Here is a 20276-nt window from a genome sequence, read left to right as displayed (position 1 = left end):
CTAGGCTTTGAGGTTGCATTCGATAAGGTATGCAAAGATGACTTGTTTGGGGTTGCTTGGCGTCCTAGCTTCAGGCGTGATAACATTAGGTACTTTGATGTTGTATATGCTGTGGTTAAGTTAATGAATTACTGGAAGCATCTTGTAACCTGGTAGTGAGGGCATATATGTAAAACAATTGACTCGTGGTTCCCGGAGTGTTCTTTTTATAGCAATAGATTCAGTTCATGCAATGCGGTAACGTGTATTATGCCTGATTTGTTGTTTACAACCAGCCTGGGAAGCCAGCTCGTTCAAGGTGGCGGTGGCTCAGTCAGAGGCTTAGGGCGTGGACCGCAGCTGAACTCAATCGCTAATGCATGCTCTCAATATATTTCATATATTTCTTCCTGATTATGTCTTCTGCAAATCATTTGGGCCTCAATTTTACAATGCACCGCAGGAAGCTTGTGAAATGTCAGTCGCGGAGGCTGATGAAGAGATGCATGAAATGGCCGATGTTGCAGATGCTCTCGGGGCGCTTGCTTCTGTGGCAGCGGCAAGGTGAACCTGTGCGGCCCTTGTTCACGTGCATCCTGGCATGCTTCCGAGGTTGACTTCTTCCAATTGATATGCACCTTTTCTCTCATGAAATTGCCGATTGCAGCCGTGAGGAGTTGCGAGGAGGTTCTCCGTCGCGACCGACCCAGGGCCTGTCGTGCGCACCGGAAAGTCTGGCGCTCGGTCAAAGCAGGCAGCGATTTATTCAGCGACCTGAGATGCAAAAATGGGTGCAATGCAATAAATGTCAAAAATGGCGCAAGGTGCGCATGACGTGCAGCGGTTATTAAAGCTTGTGTTTGCATGCATGAAAGTTTGACATCTTTCACTGCTCTTGCATATGGCTTCCAACGTAACAGGTGCCTTACAACCTAAAGGATGACGAGCTGCCCGAAGACTGGGAGTGCAAGCACAACGTCTGGGACATGCGACACGCATCGTGCATGACTCCGCAAGCGCTATCAAACGAGGAGATTGATCATATACTGGCGCTCCAGGTTCGGCTTGCTTTTGAGTCTTTGTCGGTGTATGTTCAGCTTTCGTTGTGCGCATGGTTATCAGGTTGTATGCCGTTTGCTGCTTTACAGCAACAAGAACAGCAACATGAGAATCAGCAACACGAGATGCAGTACGAGGAGCCTCCTTTCGAGGAGGCGGAGCCGGAGTACTATGACGGTGAAGGGTAAGGCGGGTTCGTTCCTCTGCACTTATTTGACCCGAATTATTCTTAAAATTTGAATTCGGACATAGTTTATTTCTTGAATTGCACATCCGTGGTCGTATGTCAGGGGTGAGGATGACTATGTCGACGGCGATGACGATATCGGCGACGGTGCCGAAGACGACCTCGAAGGCGGCAAGCGCATGCGGGCAAAGTTTGGAAACCGCCCGAAGGTCCGCCGTGCGGGATCGGATGTTTTGCCTCCTGGCATCCCCAGCCCTGCCAGGCGTGGCGGGCGAGGCGGGCGCGTCAGCGGTGCTCGTGGGCGTGGACTGACGCCGCGCGGCGGGCGTGGGGGCCGCGGGGGGCGGGGAGCCAGCCGCGGTGGACGGGGGGCACGCGCCACGGCTGGGGCCCTGGCCCGGAGCCGCTCCGGAGGGCGCGCATTCGCCAGGGGCCTGCGCGGCGTCAGTGAAGCCGCGGAGGCGCTGCTTGGGATGGGCGTAGCGGGCGAGGGAGACATGTACGATACAGAGGTGTGTGTTTCCCCTGCCTGCGGGGTGGATTACGTCCGTTGGCGTGCATGAGCCCGAACAATCCATCCGCGTGATCGCTCCTCTCGCCAGGCCATGATCTCCTCTCCTCGCCCTGTCACCCGCGCACGTGCAGTGCCGCCACAACCCATGTACTGCTTGGTAAAAGCTCGGGTGCCCCGGAGTCGCATGCTTGCTTCGCGGGTCACCCGCCCCCATTCTTGCCGCAATAGAGTTGCCCAGCGTGGGCTGCCCCGATACCTTGCCGATTGGGAAAAGCATGGCCGTACCTACCGTTACTTGGTACGTAAAATGTACGTATTCCGTACCTCGTCCCACCAGGTCAACCCCATGATGATGGACCCGGCAGAACACGTGCTGCTGCAGCGCCCAGAATTTCCTTACCCACGGGACACGCTGCGACCGGGGCGGGTTGTTTGGGCGAAGGTGGAGGGCCACGACTGGTGGCCGGCGAAGATCGTCCGGCGGCGTGCGGTTCCCCGGGAGGTAGGGCTCCCGTAGCACCACCAGCAGCAGCCGTTAGAAATGCAAAGCTGTGATATACATGCGATTCAGTATGGTTATAGCATCTTGATCAGTTTTACAAAGGCCTGATGTGTCTGGTGTGTTGGGGAAAGCAAATGAGCCTAGGCCAATCGGCTGTGGGTTGCGGTGAAGTGAACTGCGCTTGGTGAAGCGGCTCGACGTGGGCGCGCATGTCCACCTTGGTCTGCTCCTCTGATCTGGCGCTGCGTCCGTTTTGGGGAATCCAATTACATTTTGAACAAACTTAGGTTCTCTCCATCACCAGCACGCTGTTCGCATCTACGGATAGCTCCTCCTGATGTCGGGATCCACACGGGAATTGCAGCGGGGATGAGCATTGACACCCTTAGCCACCTGAGGCTAGCATGACTTATAGACGTTTCCTGCTCTCTGCAGGTCGGTCCGCCGCCCGGCGGTCATAGCTCAGTCCTCCTCTACATCCCTGTGGTGTTTTTCACCAACAAGGGGATCCCCGGAGAGGTGGAGGAGCGCCTGGACACGGCACAGGGTATCGTGGCCGCCAGCATGCGGGCGCTGGGCGTTGGTGAGGCAGCATGCAAGAGGAAGGGCTTCTCCGAACGGCACGGGGTCCGGGAGGTTCGGAAGGCATTGGCGGAGAGGGACCGGGTCCCGAAGGAGGAGGGGTACCTGGAAGGGGCACCTGCTGCTTGTGCGTGTGTGCGCGCGCGTGAAGGAAAAAACGTCTGCGCCGATGGGAACTATGTATCAACGATGGATAGTCCTGGCCATGAACGATAGATAGTCCAGCTTTCAGGAGCAAGACCCCTGTAGCTGCATAGCCACTTTTCCTCCCTAGCTTTGCCTTAGTGGTTTGGTAGCGCTAGGTTTGGACTGCGATTGCGGCAGCTAGCCAAGCTCGTCCAGCAAGGGTGTCGGTGGAGCGGGTCTAGGTATAAGTTTAATAAGGATTGCCGAGCTCAAGGATGTAGGACTGTTTATTTTGCGATCAAGCAACATCCAAAGAACCGCGTTCTGGTATGGCCCGCGGGACGACGGGAAATGCGTGTAAGTGGTGGCGGGAAGAAGAGGCTACTCAAGTGGCCGATTGGATGGGTTCTGGAGTGTGGCGGCTGAGTTAGGGAGCCGTGTCTTTTCTGCCCTGCTCGCAGGCGAGGATGATGATGATGAGGAAGCTGAGTACGCGTGGCTGCCCCTGGACTGCCTGAAACCCTTCAAAGTGGGCGACATCAGCGGCAACGGTGGGGAATCTGGCCCCATTATCGACCCCAACCTGCGCACCTCAATCGCCCATGCTGAGGCGGCCATGCGCCATGCTGAGCAGCCGGCTAATGCTGCCAGCCTGCTGGCACCGGACGGAAACGGTGGTGGAGTGGCGCCCAAGCTGGAGGGCGCCAGCCTGGACGACGATTTGCTGCTTGGGGGCGCCGCGCGGGCAGGGCTCACCGAGGAGGACTTTCAGAGTGACTCAGACGGTGGCTGGGGTGCCCCAGCACATTTCCAGGCTGCAGTTGCCCGGGGCTTCCGCGGCCGCGGCGGTGGCGGTCGCGGTGGCCGGCGCGGTAGGGGCCGCGGCCGCGGCGGCAGGCGGGGCCGTGGCAGGCGAGGCATCATGCCGAGGTGCGTTTCTTCAATATTCAATACTAGGGTAATGAATACTTGAGTGCGTCTGGCTCTCTGGCACTGCAAGTGGAAGGGCCCGGGGCCGTGGGCGGTGTCCGGGTTGCAAGGCTGGCTGGCGACGGCGTCTTGCTGTTGCCATAGTGGCAGGAGTGAACCCATCAAACATCCACAGCGGTGATGAGCAGCCGTTAGAGTGGGCGCGCAGCAGTTATGGTTGGTCCCCCGCAGAGGGAGTGTGCATAGTCGGCCAGATGAACGGCGCCCTAGAGCAAGCACAACAGTAAAGGACATCGGGCGCTCTTTCTCTTATTCCTGTGTACCAGGATAGTGCAGGTTTGCAGTCTTCCGGGTTGTTAGCTGAAAAGCAAGCGCCCAGGCCTGATTACGTCTTGTGGCTGTGCATTTCACTCACTCGCACGCGCTCCTGCATACCGGCCTGGCTTTTCGGTTTTCAGTAAAGCGTCCTTCCAGCGCGTTACGGAGGCTCTTGCGCCGTGCCTGACATGACGTGACATGACATGACCGTCTTTGAACCCCCAGACCCAGCGATGAGGAAGACGATTTCCTTGATGAACTTCCGCTGGAGCCGTTGCTGGTTAACACCGCGGATCAATTTGCCGTGGGGGTCACCACTGGCGTGGCGCCCGTGCAGAAGAATTTTGTAGAAGCCATTTACGGGTGGCGCTTCCCGCTCTCGGAGCTGGAGAAGGCGCAGGAGAGGTGGGGCGATGCAGATGCAGATGTTGGGCAGGGAAGGGGTAGGAATCTTCTGGATGGCCCCGCTACTCCCTGTGCATTGCTGATGTTTAACGCATGCACAGTACGATAGGCTTACATGTCACACCCTGTTTGCAGGGATCGCCAGCGCCAGTTGGAGCTGGAGCGGCATCGCATCCTGCACCGCCTGAGGAAGAGCTCCGCGGCCGGATCCCCCAACGCAGAGGCCATTGCCGATGCGGTGGCGGCGGCGAATGCCCTTGCCGCGGCGGCCGCTGCCGCAAGCAAGGCTGCCGCCGCGGCGGCCATCCCCAGCAACATCCTCGCCACCGGCGCGGCCGTTTCCGGCGGTGGCGCCGGCGGCCACCAAACCGACCGCATGGCCACGGACGAGGCTGACGCGGCGGCTGCACTTTTGGGGTTCGGAGACGAGGCTGACAATGCGGTGGGAGGCCCCGGAGGTCTGGAGGGCGTCGACGGTGGAGACATGTTGGGTGCGCTGGCGACGGACCGGGAGCCGGAGTACCTGGTGAAATGGGCGCATCGCAGCCATATCCATAACGAGTGGGTGAAGGAGAGTGTGCTGATGGGGATGGCGCGCCGGAAATTGCTCAACTTTAAGAAGCGTCACGGCGACCGGCCGTGCAATGCCGTCGATGAGACATGGACGCGGCCCGAACGGTTTGTGTCGAGGCGGCCGTCTCCGACTGGGCCTGGCTGGGAGCTGCTGGTCAAGTGGTGCGGCCTGGGGTACGAGCACGCTACATGGGAGGTAAGGACACACGTGCACAAGAGGCGCTGGGCACAGGATCACAGATCATAATGTGTATTCAGAGCTCGTTAGGGCCTTCCGGGCTGCTTACAGGGACGTTCTATTCGGGGATTGCTTCGATATTTTATGGTATTAGGGATAAAGAATGTCAGGGGCAGAAACGTTGTACGAAACCGGCGTGCTATTATAGTGTTGCCACTCTTCCATGTCGCACGCTTCCGTGGCCATCAATTCCCGGCACTCGGCTTCTGCCATTCGCCTTGTCGCACTGCCTTAGGCCGAAGGCACCAAGCTGCTGCTGCTACCTGAGTACGTGGCGCTTCACACGGCTATGTGGGCCCGATGCAAGCGGGCACTACACAAGGCCTCTCGCGCTGCAGTCGAGGCCGCGGCAGAGGCCCTGGCCGAAGCCACGGTGTACGAGTCACGCGCGCTTGCGGACCTCTCAGAGCAGCCGAACTACGTTATGGGCGCACGGCTATACCCGCATCAGCTTCAGGCGCTCAGCTGGCTGCGCCGTATGTGGGCTGCGGGGAAGCACGCCGTGCTGGCGGATGACATGGGCCTGGGCAAGACGGCCACGGTGGCCACGTTCCTGCAAGGCCTCATGTGCGTTGGGGAGCCTTGCGTGGGCCGGGGTTACTTGGGAAGGAGGTTGAAGTTGGGAGGCATGGCTGCAAAGACACGCACCCTGGCGTCCTTGAAAACGGGGGCTTGTATGCAAGAAGCAAGCCACCAATGGCCGACATGTCCAAAGCCGCTAAAAACTGCGACTGGAGTCCAGAGAGGGGATAGGGCGAGCTTAAGCATTCAGCTAGTGGACAGGCACAGAATTGACGGTGACATGGATCGTGCTCTCACCCCTTTTGTTTAGGATCACGTGTAGCAGGCAGGGTCACGTGGTGGAAGGCGAGGTCTAAATCTGAAAATTGAGGAGGGAAACTGGTCATCTCCAAAAGCCAAGAGACCATGGGGACGGAAAACGCTGCTCAGTATTGGAATGTTGTGGCATGCGCGGAGCCCCGAGCGCTCTGCCCGTTTCCTTTCAGCTATCGGCTATGGGTGTGCGAGCAGCGCTCGTTGACCTACGGGTGAACCATGTTGTGCTTCCTAGGCTTTCATGGCTTTTGTGCGCGGAGCGTTTTGGGCCTTCAGGAAGTGTTCCTCTCTGAAAGTGCTTCCGTTGCACCAATTGCTTTTCCTGCACTGCAGCCATGACTTCAAAGTTACAGGGCCTCTGCTGGTGGTCACACCCCAGGTGAGCAAGTCCCGCATCAGCATTTTTGGGGGTGGCTTTCTAGATGTCATGGGGTGTAAGGAGGTTGGAGTTCAAGTAGAGAGCCTGCGAGGAGATTGGCAGGGAATGCCGCGTGAAGACATCTTGGGCACGATGTTTTATGCTGGTCTCAAGGCTTTCAAATCTCGCCCAACCTACCATAACCCCAAGCCACAATCAAAGCCCATTCCTATCCCGCCCAATGCAGACCTGGGCTTGGGGCTTGAAAGGCAAAGGCTGACGCTTAACGCCTGACGCGTCTGTCTTTTTGTCACAAATCCATTTTTTCCATAATGGCGTCTTCCTGTAGGCTATGCTGGACTTCTGGGAGGGCGACTGGAACTTCTGGGTTGCTGGCGTCGCAGCGGAACCCCCCCCCGCACATGGGGCGTCGTTACCTGCCGACGGCAACAAGGAGGCGGTGCTGGGGACGGCTCCAGGCAGCTCCATAAATATGGTGGTGTACACAGGCTCGGCGATGGCGCGCACACTGCTGCACGAGCAGGAGCTCTGGCTGTCTCCCTCCTCCCTCGACCGGAAGGGCTCCATGGGCCGCGGTCGAGAGGACTGTCCCACAAAGGCAAGTGCTGCTACGCCCTGGGGGGCCCCCTGTTGAGGAGGCCCTGGCGGTAAGATGGAGGGGGCCAGCGGAGCTTGTGTGCGATGCAAGGATCTCCAGGACGTTTGCTGTTCCATGCTTTGGAGAGCTTCCCCGGACGCGGCTCTTTGCCTGCACACGGTTCACCCCAACCGGCAGAATTAACCGGAAGGAGGGCGGTCATGGTAATTGATATACCTCCGCTGTGTCCTGATGGTGTGATTCTTGGTCCCGTCCGCTTACTTCCGCCTTTCAGGTGCCCAAGGCCGATGTGGTGATAGCGGGCTACGAGCACGTCCTGTCCGACCTTGCAGTGCTCAAGGTAGGAACATGCTTCCGTGCAAACATGGCTGTCATCATGCAGCCACCTGCCGTCGCAAACTCTACATACACTAGAGCACCATATACGTTGCACCTCTCTGGGAAACGCAACCGAGGTGTAGCAAAAACACACACACATACACACGCAAGCACACACCATGTACCACATACAATATACTGGTGGAGCACCGTGCTTGTACCTACACCAATGCACTGACCATCTCCACAACGCTTGCTGCCGCATCAAAAGTGTTTGTCAGTCTCTCCATCTTCACCCAGCCACTTCCATAGCTCAATTGGCCAGGTATAATAACCGGGCGCGGCTAAGGTTGGGCGCGGTTCGACCCATCTCCAACCAACCTAGCTTGCTTTACTTCCTGTTTCTGTTCCTACTGTCCTGTTTCTGTTTCTACTGTAATTTCCCTCGGGTCCTCCCGTCCTCGCACTGCAATTTAGGCGGTTCCCTGGGAGGTGGTAGTCGTTGATGTGCGGCAGCGTGGACGTGGCATCACGGCGCGCAACACCGGGACGCTGTCTGAGCTGGGCGGTCGCCACCGGGTGCTGCTGATGGGCAGCAACCCAGCAGCGGCACCCCTGGAGGAAGTTGTGGGCTTTGCGCAGCTCATACGCCCGGATGTGCAGGTGAGCACCGGATTGGGTTGATCTGGGCCAGGGGGTCCCCAGAATATAACATGGTCATGGTTCTGGAGCCAAGAATCTCCGTGAAATTCGCTGCTGGCTGTTGTCGAAGGGTCGATCCGCTAGGAGGAGGGTTTTAGGCTGGGTCGCTGCTGCAGGGCCTTTCCATGGCAGCTCCCCAGGGAATCGCGTGGCATGGGTGAGAGATCGGGCGGGCGATAGCACAGGGTCGCTATTCGTGAATTGGCTTCTGCTAGACATGTGCCACAGCCAAGCTCTGAGTCCCCTTGCATGTGCGCCAGCCCTGGCTAAGATACTACGCCAACCTTCCTCGCGGCCAAATTCGGCCGCGGTGTGCTCGTGCTGATTTTTCCTATACACCCGAAGTTGCGGCAGATTTTTAGTGCATTTTGCATGTCCTTGTGCATTTCGCCGTTTCAGGCCTACGAGCCCAGTGATTACTTGGCCAGTGAGGGCGCCGCTGAGGCCGCACGCATCCGGTTGACGGACGCGTTAGAAGCTCGATGTTGCAGACGGATGGGCCGCGAGCTGGTGCGCCACGTCACGGCACGGCGGGAGGTGCAGGTGCGACCCTGCATGGGCGTTGTGTGCGTGTTTCTGTAGGGAACGAGGGGCCGGGCATATAATGGGTGCGGCATCCGGCAGCGGGATGAGTGCCTTGAGGACCCTGTAAAGGGCTGTTCCACGTAAAGGTCCCTTGGAATCCTAGCAGGAGGAAAAAGGCAATTACAAGGAATGCAACAAGTGATTGCCACAGGGCTATCGGCAGCACGGCGCGAGCGCGCGGGTGCCGTGTTTCTTGACCATTTGAGTGTCAACACTTGTCAACACATAATGACCTAGCAGCCCCCTTTCCCTCCTCTCCCTTTGCCGCGCCGCGATTGGTGAGCTACTGCCCTTTCTCATCGGCCGCGCCGCTACCTTTTGTCATATGAGCATGAGCGTTGAGCAGTTTACGTGTTCTTTGTTGCCGGCCGGGGTCGCCACAGATACCTGTGGAGCTCAGCGAGCTGCAGGCCGAGTGCTACCGCACCGTTCTGGCCCGCCACTTTGAGGTACTGGCGGACCCGCGGCCGCCCCGCCACAGCGGGCACCGGGCGGCTATGCTGCGACACATCTGCAACGAGCTGCGCAAGGTAGTTTGGGGCGGGCGCAGCCGGTCTTATGTGCTAGCAGGGGGCATAGGCTTACCCTACTGTGCTGGGAGGTTTGTTTGGTTATGAGTGCCTTGGGGCTTGTACGCGGCTTTTCCCTGAGGCGGGCGAGTGGGCTAGGCGGGCTAGTGGGTACCTCTGCATGGTTTCTGGCCTCTACTTCACCCTGAGAGACCTTTCTCTGTTGCTTGTTTCTTTCGTGTTTGGCTCAGGTATGTCAGCATCCGTACATGCTGGATGAGTTCCGTACGGAGGCTGCGGAGGAGGCGCTTCAGCCGGTTGGCGGCCATCAGGGCTGTTCCGACGGTGCGCTGGCCGCCGGGGGCGCTGACGCCGCCGCCGCCACCGCGGCCGGCGGGGGGCTCCTTTCTCGCGCCAGCCTGACCCAACCCACGAGCCGGGGCAACGGGGCTGTCCCCACCGCATCGGCTCAGGCGGCAGAGGTACTTCTGGCGGCCAGCGGCAAAATGGCGGTGCTGGACCAATTGCTGCAGGAGCTGCGGCGCCGTCGGCGCAGCGTGTTGGTTCTGTCACAATCGGCAAAGGTAAGACCGTTAAGAAATGAGGAAGGTTGGGGCGTGTAGGACGGACAAGCAGTTGGATTCCGAACGCAAGGCGCAACCGGCACGGGGGCAACGGGCACTCTTCAGGAGGGCTGGAGGGCTGGGGATATAATTTGGAGAGCTTAAACATATTGTCGTCGTCCTCGTAAATGTGTGAACACTGCCACAGACCTTGGACATCCTGGAGTCGTACACCCAGCGGACGTTCGGCCCGACTGCCGCCGTACGCATCGACAGCTCCACGCCTTCAGCGGTGCGCCACGCCAACATCGCCTCGTTTAACGCCGCCGCAGACCATGCAGCGACGGCGGCAGTTTCACCAGCGTCAGCGGCCTCGCCCACAGTGTCCCATGGCGGCGCAGCTCCTCGGCTGACCCCATCAGCGGCGGCCTCACCCTCCTCACCCTCCTCTGCCACTACCGCATCTACCGCGCCGTTCATCGTCCTCGCCACGTCGCGCATCCTGGGACTGGGTACCAACTTGCCTAGCGTTCGCTCTGTGATCATTTTCGACAGCGACTGGCACCCGCGGCTAGACATGCAGGCTCTACGCCGCGCCTTCCGCCTGGGAGAGCCCGGCCAGCTGGCAGTATTCCGGCTATATGTGCGGGGCACGGTGGAGGAGCGGTTGTTGCAGCTGGTGGACCGGCGGAGAGGCCTGGAGCAGGCTTTCCAACATGGCGGCACCGCCGCCGCAGTGGCTGGCCGCGGTGGTGCTGGCGGCGCCGCCGCCGCCGCCGGCAGTGCATCAGGTACCGCCCTCGGCCTCAAGGCCTTGGACGAAGTGCTGAAGTGGGGCACTCCGCAGCTGTTCAAGCAGGCCGGTGAAGGTGTAGCGGCGACAGCGGACCCCGCAGGCGTGCCGGACGCGGCTGCTGCGCCGTCGGAGACAGATGCTGGTGCAGGATCTGAGGGAGCAGGTGTCGGGGGTGGTTTCGGAGCCACAACGACGGTTCGGCGTGGTCACGAGCGCAGCACGTATTCAAAGGAGCAGGTCCGTGAGATTCTGGAGCTAGGCCAGGCGGCATGCTGCAATGGGAGCGGAGCTGGAGGCGCAGCGGACGCTGCTGCGGCTGCTGCCGCTGCCGCAGCAGAGGTCGACATGGCGGCGGACGGCAGTGGCGTGACCACGGTTGCTTGCGGTGGTGGCGATGGCGGAGGTGTGCCGCTGAGTCCGGGTTTGGAGGCGGTGGCGGTACGGACGTGGGCAGACGTGGACAAGCGACTGGAGGGTGACCTGCCGGCTGCTTCAGGTACGGGACAGGGACGGACACTGGACACTGAACGAGCCGCACTTTTGGGCGTCCATAGCAGGGAGTAGTACTTGCAACCACTAACGCTCTCGTCACCAATGTTTTGCGTTGTGTAGCAGTGGCTCGTGGCTTTCAAGCAGCGTGGTGGGACACTGCCTGTTTGTTGGTTTCATTCCTCCTCAGAGCGTTCACTCCCTGCTGTGTTCCCTGATCATTGCGACGCAGATGAGGCGGACGAGGATCTCCCTGACGACTTGGAGGGCATGGCAGAGGACGATCCACATGGCGTTGGCGCTGACGCCGTTGCCGCCGGCGCGGCGGTATACGGCAGCGCCGAAGGCAATGGCCTGGGTGCCTACCCCAATGGCCTGCTGGCGCTTGGCCGCTCCGAATCCGGTGCTGGTGGAGGCGGCGGCGCCGGGAATGCGGCCTACTGGTCGGTGCTGTTGCGAGACCGGTATGAGGCGATGCGGAAGGAAGACGACGCTCAGGAGGAGCCGCACCACGTGGCCGCGGGTGGCCGCAGGAGCAGCGTCTTGGACATGGACAGGTAGGGACATCAACTTGGTTCTAGATGTGTGTGGGTGTCTCGGGGAAGAACTACTTATTTACAGAGGTTCATGAAGCCACGGGGTGGAAGTGGTTGCCACCATTTTGTCACTCATGCAGCATTGAGAACTAGTGCGACCTTTTGTCGCTGAAATCTGCCGTTGCGACGACGCTCCTGCGCGCGCATTGGCTTTTCTCAAAATTTGTGTCATCCTTTCCTTCTGCCGTTGCAATTTGCTCGTTGATCGTGCTGCCTGCTCCTCTCTTCTTCTCACCAGTCGGGATGATGGCGATGACCTCGGTGACTTGGCCCACGAGGATGACGAGGCGGAAGACGAAACGTACCGCCCGGGCCGCGGACCGGGAAGCGGTTCCTACGGCCTGCAGGACAGCTATGACGACGGGCCGCGGCCCAGCGGCCGCGGCCGTGGCCGCGGCCGCGGTCGCGGCGGCCTGCTCACCGGTGGCGGCCGGGGCGGCCGCGGCCGCGGGGGCCGCCGCCGCGTCGACCACGACCTGGACGAAGGCGGGCTTTACGGCCCCGGCCCTGGCGGCATGCCGGGCAATGCTGGTGGGAACGTAATGGCTGGTGGCTATTTGGCGGACGACCGGCCTTTTAAGCGGCGTAAGAGAGGCTTGGGCGGCGTTGGCGGTGCGGATGATGGGGGCGCTGGCATCGGAGACACCGCAGCGCAGGCCCGCGTGCGCGAGGTGCTCCTGCGGGAGGTCTCCAGGATGGAGGCGGTCAAGAAGGCGATTAGCGACGTTAGCTCGCCGGAGTATGCGGTGGCTCAGCGGTCGTATGCACGGCTCAAGGAGGTGGCGCAGGAGCTGGAGCTGCACGCCGACTCGGCGGCGGCCATAAGCGACATGGCATGCCAGGTAAGGCGAGATGCAGGTCGGTGCGGTGGGTTGCGGCTGCCCACATAGTTCCAACACGTTGTTCACGTTGTGTGTCAGTGTTCTTCACGGGGGACGGCCGCCGCTGCGGTGCTTTCTGCTTGTTGTCAGTTAATCTGTCTCGCAGTGTGGCGGCATGATGGCATCACGTCACGGCGACTAGTCGACTGTTTCTGTTTCTCCCCCCAGCCGTGAAACCATCGGATCGGCCTCCTCGCCGGCATTGAGACATATAGACGCATGCACGCCCAAGCTTGGGTTGCAGCTCGGGTGCACAGTATCGCCCGACGTATCTATCCTATGTGCAACCCCTTTCTTGACCGATCTCATCCCATTGGAGACCCCCTCGCGTGGGTCGGCTATCGTGCGTTATTGTCGTTGTGCCTCCGCCGCCGCCACCGGTTGTGCAGGTCGCGGACATCCTGGTCATGATGCGACAGGAGGACGAGGCTCCCTCGGACTTCCAGGACTACACGCTAGTGGCCATCATCGCCGTGGCGGCTCACCTGGTCAAGGTGCAGCTCGGGGAGGATTATGGCCTCAGGCGGCTCGGCGAACGCTATGGACACGACCTCGCTGCGTTGGACCAGGTGGATGGTGGTTGGGTGGATGTTGTCGGGCTTTTGGGTTCTGAGCTGGTTGCGCTTTTAGTTTTAGGTGCACGGCTCATACGCATCAGGCTTACAGGCAATCGTTCAAACCAGTGTAAGCCTGCTGGGCTATCCAAGTCCAAATCGTCCAAGTGAAACAAGCATGTATCTGTCCAGAATATAAACATCTACATGTTAATGTAAGGCCGGGTTTCCTTTCTTTACTTTTTATGTGCTTCGATGTAGTTATTAACATGTAGCTTATATTTTCTCCTACTCCGTTACTGGTGTCACTTTCCAGCCGTCCGTATCACAAAGATATCGATATGCGTGCGATTGCGGGATCATTTACCGATGCGAACCATCTCTGCTTGGGCTGGCTCGCGTGGCCGCTTTCCTACAGGTGTTTTGGCACATCTTGACGCGGCTCAGCTACTACCGGGAGCTGCACGTTCGCAGCTCCCAGATGGCAGCGGATGGGGGGTTCTCGCCGGGAGAGGCGGCTGCGCTGCTGGCGGCAGCCGGCGGTGGCGGTGGCGCAGCGACGGGCGGCGCCGGCGGGGACCGCGTTGGAGGTCGGGGAGGAGGAGGAGGAGGAGGAGGAGGGGACACGTCGGTGGGCGGTGGCGGTCGGCAAGGGGAGTCCAGTGGTGGGGGCGGCGGTGGGGCAGCCGGTGCCGCTGCTGCGACTGCGGCAGGGATTGGCACTCAGGCGCAGGTGGTTTCGGAGGTGGACTCATTCGCGATGCGGTTGCAAGCCATCCTCCAGTCGGATGTCTCTCCGGTGAGTGCTGTCTCCGGTGACATGACATGACGGCTGGACGTGTTGATGCAGGCAGGGTGGATGAATAGGTAGCGTGGACGAGGTGGGCTGCGGCGGAGGGGGCCCCTGTGCAATAGGCATTTTGATTATCGTCTTGGGGTTTCAGTCTAAGGGTTTCACCAAACCGACTGAAACCCGGTTTGGTGGGTACTCATCTGTGACTTCCGCTGTGACAAAGGTTACGTCAGACCCGGGCCCCTCCCGTACTTGAAGCCCTTCGTCATCATGTGTCGTTCTTTGGCACCGCATGACCAACCTTTCTTCGCTTCATATCTGCCAAGGTCCTGCCTTTACCACATCCCTCCTGTGCCCGCCTCACTTTACCTCGTCTTCCCTTCCACTCTCGCCAACACATCGCAGGTGGTTTACGCGCAGGTGAGCCAGGAGAACATTCCGCTGGGGCCGCTGGCGACCTTGATGCCACTGCTGCAGATGGCCGGGGTGCTGAACGACCAGGGCATGAAGACGCTGCTCAAGAGCACTCGCGAGTGCCAGGAGCATCTGGTGGTGTTGGACAGGTCGCACAGCATCAAGGTAAGCTTAGGTGGACTAGCTGTTATCTGACAGGTAACAATTCTTCTCGCGTCTTAGGCTCTCTGAAGAGGGACTGGGCTCTGGACGCAGATTTAGTGAGGCTGTGGTGGGGGTTGAAGTGGGATCAAGGCGCCGGAAAGGCCGGGGTACCGAGGCGCGGGAAAGGGGACCCTGCCGCATTGCATGTCAGATGCGGTAAAGATTCTTATCCTACAATTGGCGGGACCCCCTGCCACTTGTAGGGGCTTTCAACCCCCCCTGTGTATCCGGGGGGAGGACGAGAGGGATGTGGCATAAAGGGATTCCCTTTAGGGTAAGAACAGACCAATCGAATTTAATGGTTTTGGGGCCTGGCGTGCGGCCCTTGTAGCAGCTCAGCCAACCGATCGACTTTCATTAAGCTTGCAGCTTTACTACCAGCTGCCTGACAGCTTTGCTTGCGTTTGACCGCCCCGCAGGTACAGCAGATCCAGAAAGAGTACCAGGACTTTATGGAGAAGGTGCGCAGCAAGGCGCAGGGCGCGATCGATGCCGCCAACCGCGACTATCAGCACCAAAAGGCGACGCTGACGCAGCGCATGAACCTTTACGTGGAGTATTTGCAATCCCAGCTTCCGCTACAGCGGTTGACAGAGATGGCGCAGCAGCTGCAGCGCACCGCACAGCAGGCACAGCAGGCAACACAGCAGCAACAAAATGCGACGTCTGCTGCGCCTGCGGCGGACAAGGCCTCGGCGTTGATGGGTCACCTGGACACGGCGACTGCGCTAGCGGCTATCGCTGCTGCCATGCAAGGCATGGCAGCTGGTGGCAGCAGCGCGGCGGCTATGGCCAGCCTTATGGGCCTTGGCCCACTGGGTGCGCTGGATATGTCGTCTGGCGCCGGCACCACGGGTGCGGCTGCCGCCGCAGCGGCAGCAGCAGCTGCTGCGGCGGCAACGGCAGCAAACCCAGCGGCGACGTACCCAGCAGCACCGGCAACTGCGACACCGCCTGGCGGCACGGATACTGCCATGGCCGATACTAACACCGTGGCGCCGGCAGCAACGGCGGCGAGCCCCACTGCCAACGTGGTTCAGCAACAGCAGCAGCAGCAGAACGCGTCGGCGGTGCCTGCCTCTGCAGTCCCAGCACAGCAGCAGCAGTTGCAGGCCCACGTGCCGCCGACAGCGCAGCAGCAGCAGCAGCAGCAACAACAAGTGCTGGCCACGCAGGCAGCTCCGCCGCCTTCCGCAGCTGTGGCGGCTGCGGCGCCATCACAGCCGCACCTGGCTGCAGTGCCGGCAGCTGCAGTGGTGGCTCCCCCTCATTCCCCACACGCTCAGCAACAGCCGCATCAAACTCAGCAACAGCAGCTGGCGCAGGCGCTGCTGGACCCGCGTACAGCGGCGGCGCTGGCGGCAGCGGCAGCTGCCTCGCCTCAGTCCGAGCACCTGTTAGCGGCACTCGCTGCCAACCGCATCTCTGTGGACCAGATCCCTGAACAGATCCGAAACCAACTGTCAGCATTAACCGGCGGCAGACCCATCCAGGGCTACCTCGAGCAGCTAGCAGCGGCCGGAGGCCAAAGCAACACCATGGCGGCGGTAGCTGCAGCTGTAGCCGCCGCCACCGCGGCGGCAGCTGCCTCTGGCGGCGGCATGTACCGTGGATCCAGCAGCAGCAGCGGCGGCAGAGCCGCGACCCCCGCCGCCGCTGCCTCAACTCCAACAGCCAATGGACCCCAGCTAACCACGGCGGTCACGCCAGGGTCCAGCAGCAAGGCGCCGTCCCCGGGGGCAGCGGCAACGGCGGCAGCCATCACGGCCGCGGGCCTCCAGGCGGCTGTTGTGGGTCTGCCAGCCGGTGCGACTTTGCTCCAGCAGCAGCCGGTCGCCCGCCGCTCCCTCAGCGGCGGCAGCTCATGCCGGCCTCCTCTGCCAGGAGCTGTTGCGTCCCATGGCGGCCCTGCTGCGCTGTCCATCTCTCCGTCGACGTCCTCGGCCGGGGCGCCGCTGAAGCAAGCGCTGGCTGCCCAGCAACCGCAGCCTGCGCCGCCACCGTCCGCCGCCGCTGCACAGCAACCGCAGCAACCGCATCCCCACGCGAGTGCAGCTGCTCAGGAGCATAACCACCACGCCACCGGCACAGTGGCCCCAGCAGCGATGCAATACGGGATGCACCAGCAGTCCGGGATCATTTCGGCATCGTCATCGTACCAGCAGCTGCTAGCACAGCAGCACCACGCAATGCAACGCGCACTGGGCCCTCCGCCCCCGGGCATGCCCAACGTGCCTCGTGCTGCGCCCGCGGCCGCAGTCATCGCGGCCACCACCACCACAACAGGGGCGCCGACTCCTGCTTCCGTATCTTCCCCTGCGGCACAGCCGGCTGCTGACGACGGCACCGCAGCAGGGCCGACGGAGGTTCCCCTGGCGATTGCCACTGGAGCATGGCAACAGCGTTCTGTGCCTGTACCGCGTGCTGGCAGCGCCTCGCCACCGGCGGTGGAACTTGGAGCACTACGGCCGCGTGGGGGGGCTTCATCTGGGGGTGCAGCTGGAGGCGATGTGCGCAGCATATCGCCGGTGACAGCGACGGTCGCGCAGACGCAGCAACTGTTAGATGCCTCCTCCACGCAACAGTACCACGCAGCTTTGTCCGCGGGGACGCAGGCCCACACGGCTTCTGCTGCTTCGGCGGCTGCCGCTGCAGCTGCGACACATGAGATGGCAGTGCAGCAGCAGCAGCAGCAGCAACAACAGATGCATGTGCATGTGCAGTCCGTTCATTCAGGTTTGGGTTCAGGACACGTGTCCCGGGCGAGCAGTCCTGCATGCGCAGTGCCACAGGCGCACACTGCTGCCGTGCAACATCTGCACAGCACCGCGCTATACGGCGGTGCAGTGGAGGCGGTGACGGAGGCAGCGGGCTACAGGCAGGGTGCCACAGACACGGACGCCGAACCCAGCTTTGCTCACAGAGTCTCGCACCCGCTGCAGCATCACACGTCTAGCAGCCGCGCGCAGTCCTTGGCTGGTTACGCAGGCCAGGGTTCGGTTGGGTCCGCACAAGAAACGTCGAGCCAAGCCCTGGCACCGGCAGCGACAGCAACTGCATCGTCTGTACACACCGCAACTGTCCCCGATGCAATGGTCCATGCGGGAGTGGTCGCGCAACTCAACACGGCCGGGCTACGGCGGCATCCGCCGCTGCAGAAGGAGCCGGTTCAAAAGTACCTGAGCGACGCTATACCGGCTGCTATACCGGCAGCTCAGGCAGCTATGCCGTACGTACCACCCGCGGCAATGGACGGCCAAAGCTACGCAGACCCTGTCACAGCTTTTTGCTCCAGAACCGTCGGTGACCGTCGCTGCGGTCTCTCCAGAGCGGCAGTTGGTCATCTCGACTGAGCTGCAAGACCCATCGCCAGCAGCGGCGGCGGCCCAGGTAGCGAGCGCGGGGCTAGCGGCCCAGTACCATGACCCTCGGCCGTCCAGCAGCCCAGTGCTCCTGGCTCACCCTGCAATCGAGTCGACGGTACCTACGGGACCTCCGGTAGCGGCAGCAACAGCAGCAACAGAGGCACCGATGGCTGCCGACGCCGCCATGGATGGCGTTGCAGCGGCGGTGGCCGTTATGCAGGCGGCTTACGACCACACAGCATCCGCAGCCGCGGTGTTGTCGCACCACCACCACCAAGTGCAGGACGGCACAGCCACCCAAGCCATCACGGAGCATCAGGACGCAACCACGGAGGCGGCAGCACAGGAGCAGCAGCAACAGCAGCAGCAGGTGGTGGTTAACGGGGCCAGCCAGCTGCTCAGCCACGCCTCATCGCCGCCGCAACAGCACCCAGCGATTGATGCGGTCCCCGCTGCGGGTTACGTAGCCGCCGACGGTGGTGCTAACTCAGCTTTCAGAGGGGATCTTCAGGACTCGTCTCTGCAGGGCGTGTCAGCTGCCATGGCGGGGTCTAAAGAGCTCGCTGTGGCTGCGCAGTCTCCTACGCGAGAGGCGTTGCAACTGTCTGCAGCGGCGGCTATGGCGACTGTGGCGGCGGCTCACCAAACGGTGTACACGCAGCCGCTGCCGCCGCCGCCGCAGCAGCACGAGTCGGGGTTAGGGGCGACGGAGGCAGAAGGTCAGGAGGCACCGTTGCTCACGCAGCAACGCGAGTCTAGGGCTTCGTCGAACCCCAGTGTAGCCGTATCCACGCAGGTCGATCCACAGCATCAACAGCTGCTGCAATACCAGCAGTATGAGCAGCAGTACCTGCAGGCTGCACAGGGTCATCAGGCGAGCGCTGTGCTGCAGCAGCAGCAGCAGCAGCAGCAGCAGGTGTCGCCTTCCCTGCCGTCGCAGCAGCAGCAGCAGGGTGTAGTGCAGGCGGGGACGGCCGCAGCGGCACCGGCGGTCAAACCCGCCCAGTCAGCCGATGCAGCGGCGGCGGCAGCGGTGCAGTCACAGCAGCTCCAACAGCTACAATATCAGCAGCAGTATGCAGCCCAGCTGGCCGCCATGACCTTGCCGTATACCGCCAACATACAGGCCGCTGCCGCCATGGCGGCGGCGCCGGGCATGGCGACGACACAGCCGCGCGCGCCGTACGGGTACGACCAAGCGACGTATGCGGCCGTTGCGGCGGCGGCGGCGGCCGCTGCTGGCCAAGGCTATGGTACCGCGGGGTACGGTGGGCAGGTGGCGGCGCACATGGCAGCTATGGCTGCATACGGCGGGCAGGCGGCAGCAGCGGCGGGTTACCCTGCGGCAGCTTACGCCGCTGGAAGTGATCCAGCTGCTTTAGTTGCCGCTTACCAATGGCAGCAGCAACAGGCGCAGGCACAGGTGCAGGCGCAGCAGGCTGTGGCAGCCGTGGCGGCGCAGGGGCAAGCTGGCATGGAAGCGCTTTACGCACAGCATGCGGCGCTGTACCAGCAGCAGCTCCAGCAGCAGCAACAACAGCAACAGCAAGTGCAGGCACAGCAGCAACAGCTGCAAGGGCAGACGGGCCAGGGCACAGCGGCCATGGATGCAAGTGTGGCAGGGGCTTCTTGAGGATTGGCGCACGCGCGCGCACGATTTGGGCCACTGTGGGGCCACTGTTGTTGACACCGGGGGAATCGTAACAGGGGCTTTGGACGGCCTCCGTTAGGCCGACGGGCGACCGCACTAGGAGCGCGCAAGCAAACTGTGCTGGCTTATCCCCCAAGAAGTGTGTCGTTGGAGTTGGGACCGTCCTGGACCCACCAGGATATACATCGCTGGACACGGAAGCAAGGCGTCTTTTGGGACTGCGGAGTAGCAGTGGCAGCTGCAGCAGCAGTAGCAGCAGCAGCATGGACAAAGGGCGCCTTTTAACAACTGGAGCGAACTAACCAGTGTGTGACTGAGGTTGGTGCGCCGGCTGGCTTTAGGGGCGGGACATCTGCTGGATAGCCATTGCCTTACTATGGTTTTCTCTGCAGTACATTAGCACGCACGCGGCTTGTTTGCAGAAAGCCGCCGCACGGGGGCTCCTCCTGCTAAGTGCCCGGGAGCCCGTAGAGGCCTCCGTCAGCGGGTAGTTGTTTTCTAGACCGTATCTTCGTCTTTGGCGCATTCGCCTTGCAACAGCAACTGCGGCAACAACGGCCGCAGCGGTCCCGCCGCCGGGACCCTCTACGTCGTTTATGATGCACACCGTGTGCCGAGAGGTCTTTTCG

At 61.3% G+C, this 20276-nt stretch overlaps 1 protein-coding gene across 1 annotated transcript; it reads left to right on the top strand.

Moving 5' to 3' along the window:
• Positions 1-490: 490 nt before the first annotated feature.
• Positions 491-19629, top strand: VOLCADRAFT_91309 (SNF2 family Chromodomain-helicase protein; the record flags this gene model as incomplete). The annotated part of the gene is made up of 30 exons (XM_002950828.1): positions 491-543; positions 647-803; positions 900-1037; positions 1128-1222; positions 1329-1737; positions 2077-2241; positions 2677-2824; positions 3411-3879; positions 4423-4602; positions 4738-5371; positions 5649-5980; positions 6584-6629; positions 7502-7567; positions 8023-8208; positions 8647-8790; positions 9216-9362; positions 9593-9925; positions 10113-11196; positions 11422-11746; positions 12024-12627; positions 13056-13235; positions 13639-14019; positions 14419-14433; positions 14491-14592; positions 15051-16862; positions 16918-17141; positions 17456-17934; positions 18197-18715; positions 18937-19001; positions 19123-19629. 30 exons carry the CDS (start codon positions 491-493, stop codon positions 19627-19629), a joined length of 9999 nt encoding a protein of 3332 aa, XP_002950874.1.
• Positions 19630-20276: the final 647 nt, after the last annotated feature.

This window comes from Volvox carteri, assembly GCF_000143455.1.
Source record: "Volvox carteri f. nagariensis unplaced genomic scaffold VOLCAscaffold_20, whole genome shotgun sequence".
NCBI classification, from domain to species: Eukaryota; Viridiplantae; Chlorophyta; class Chlorophyceae; order Chlamydomonadales; family Volvocaceae; genus Volvox; species Volvox carteri.
The sequence above is the reverse complement of the archived record's forward strand: the minus strand, read 5'-3'. Positions and strand labels throughout refer to the sequence as shown.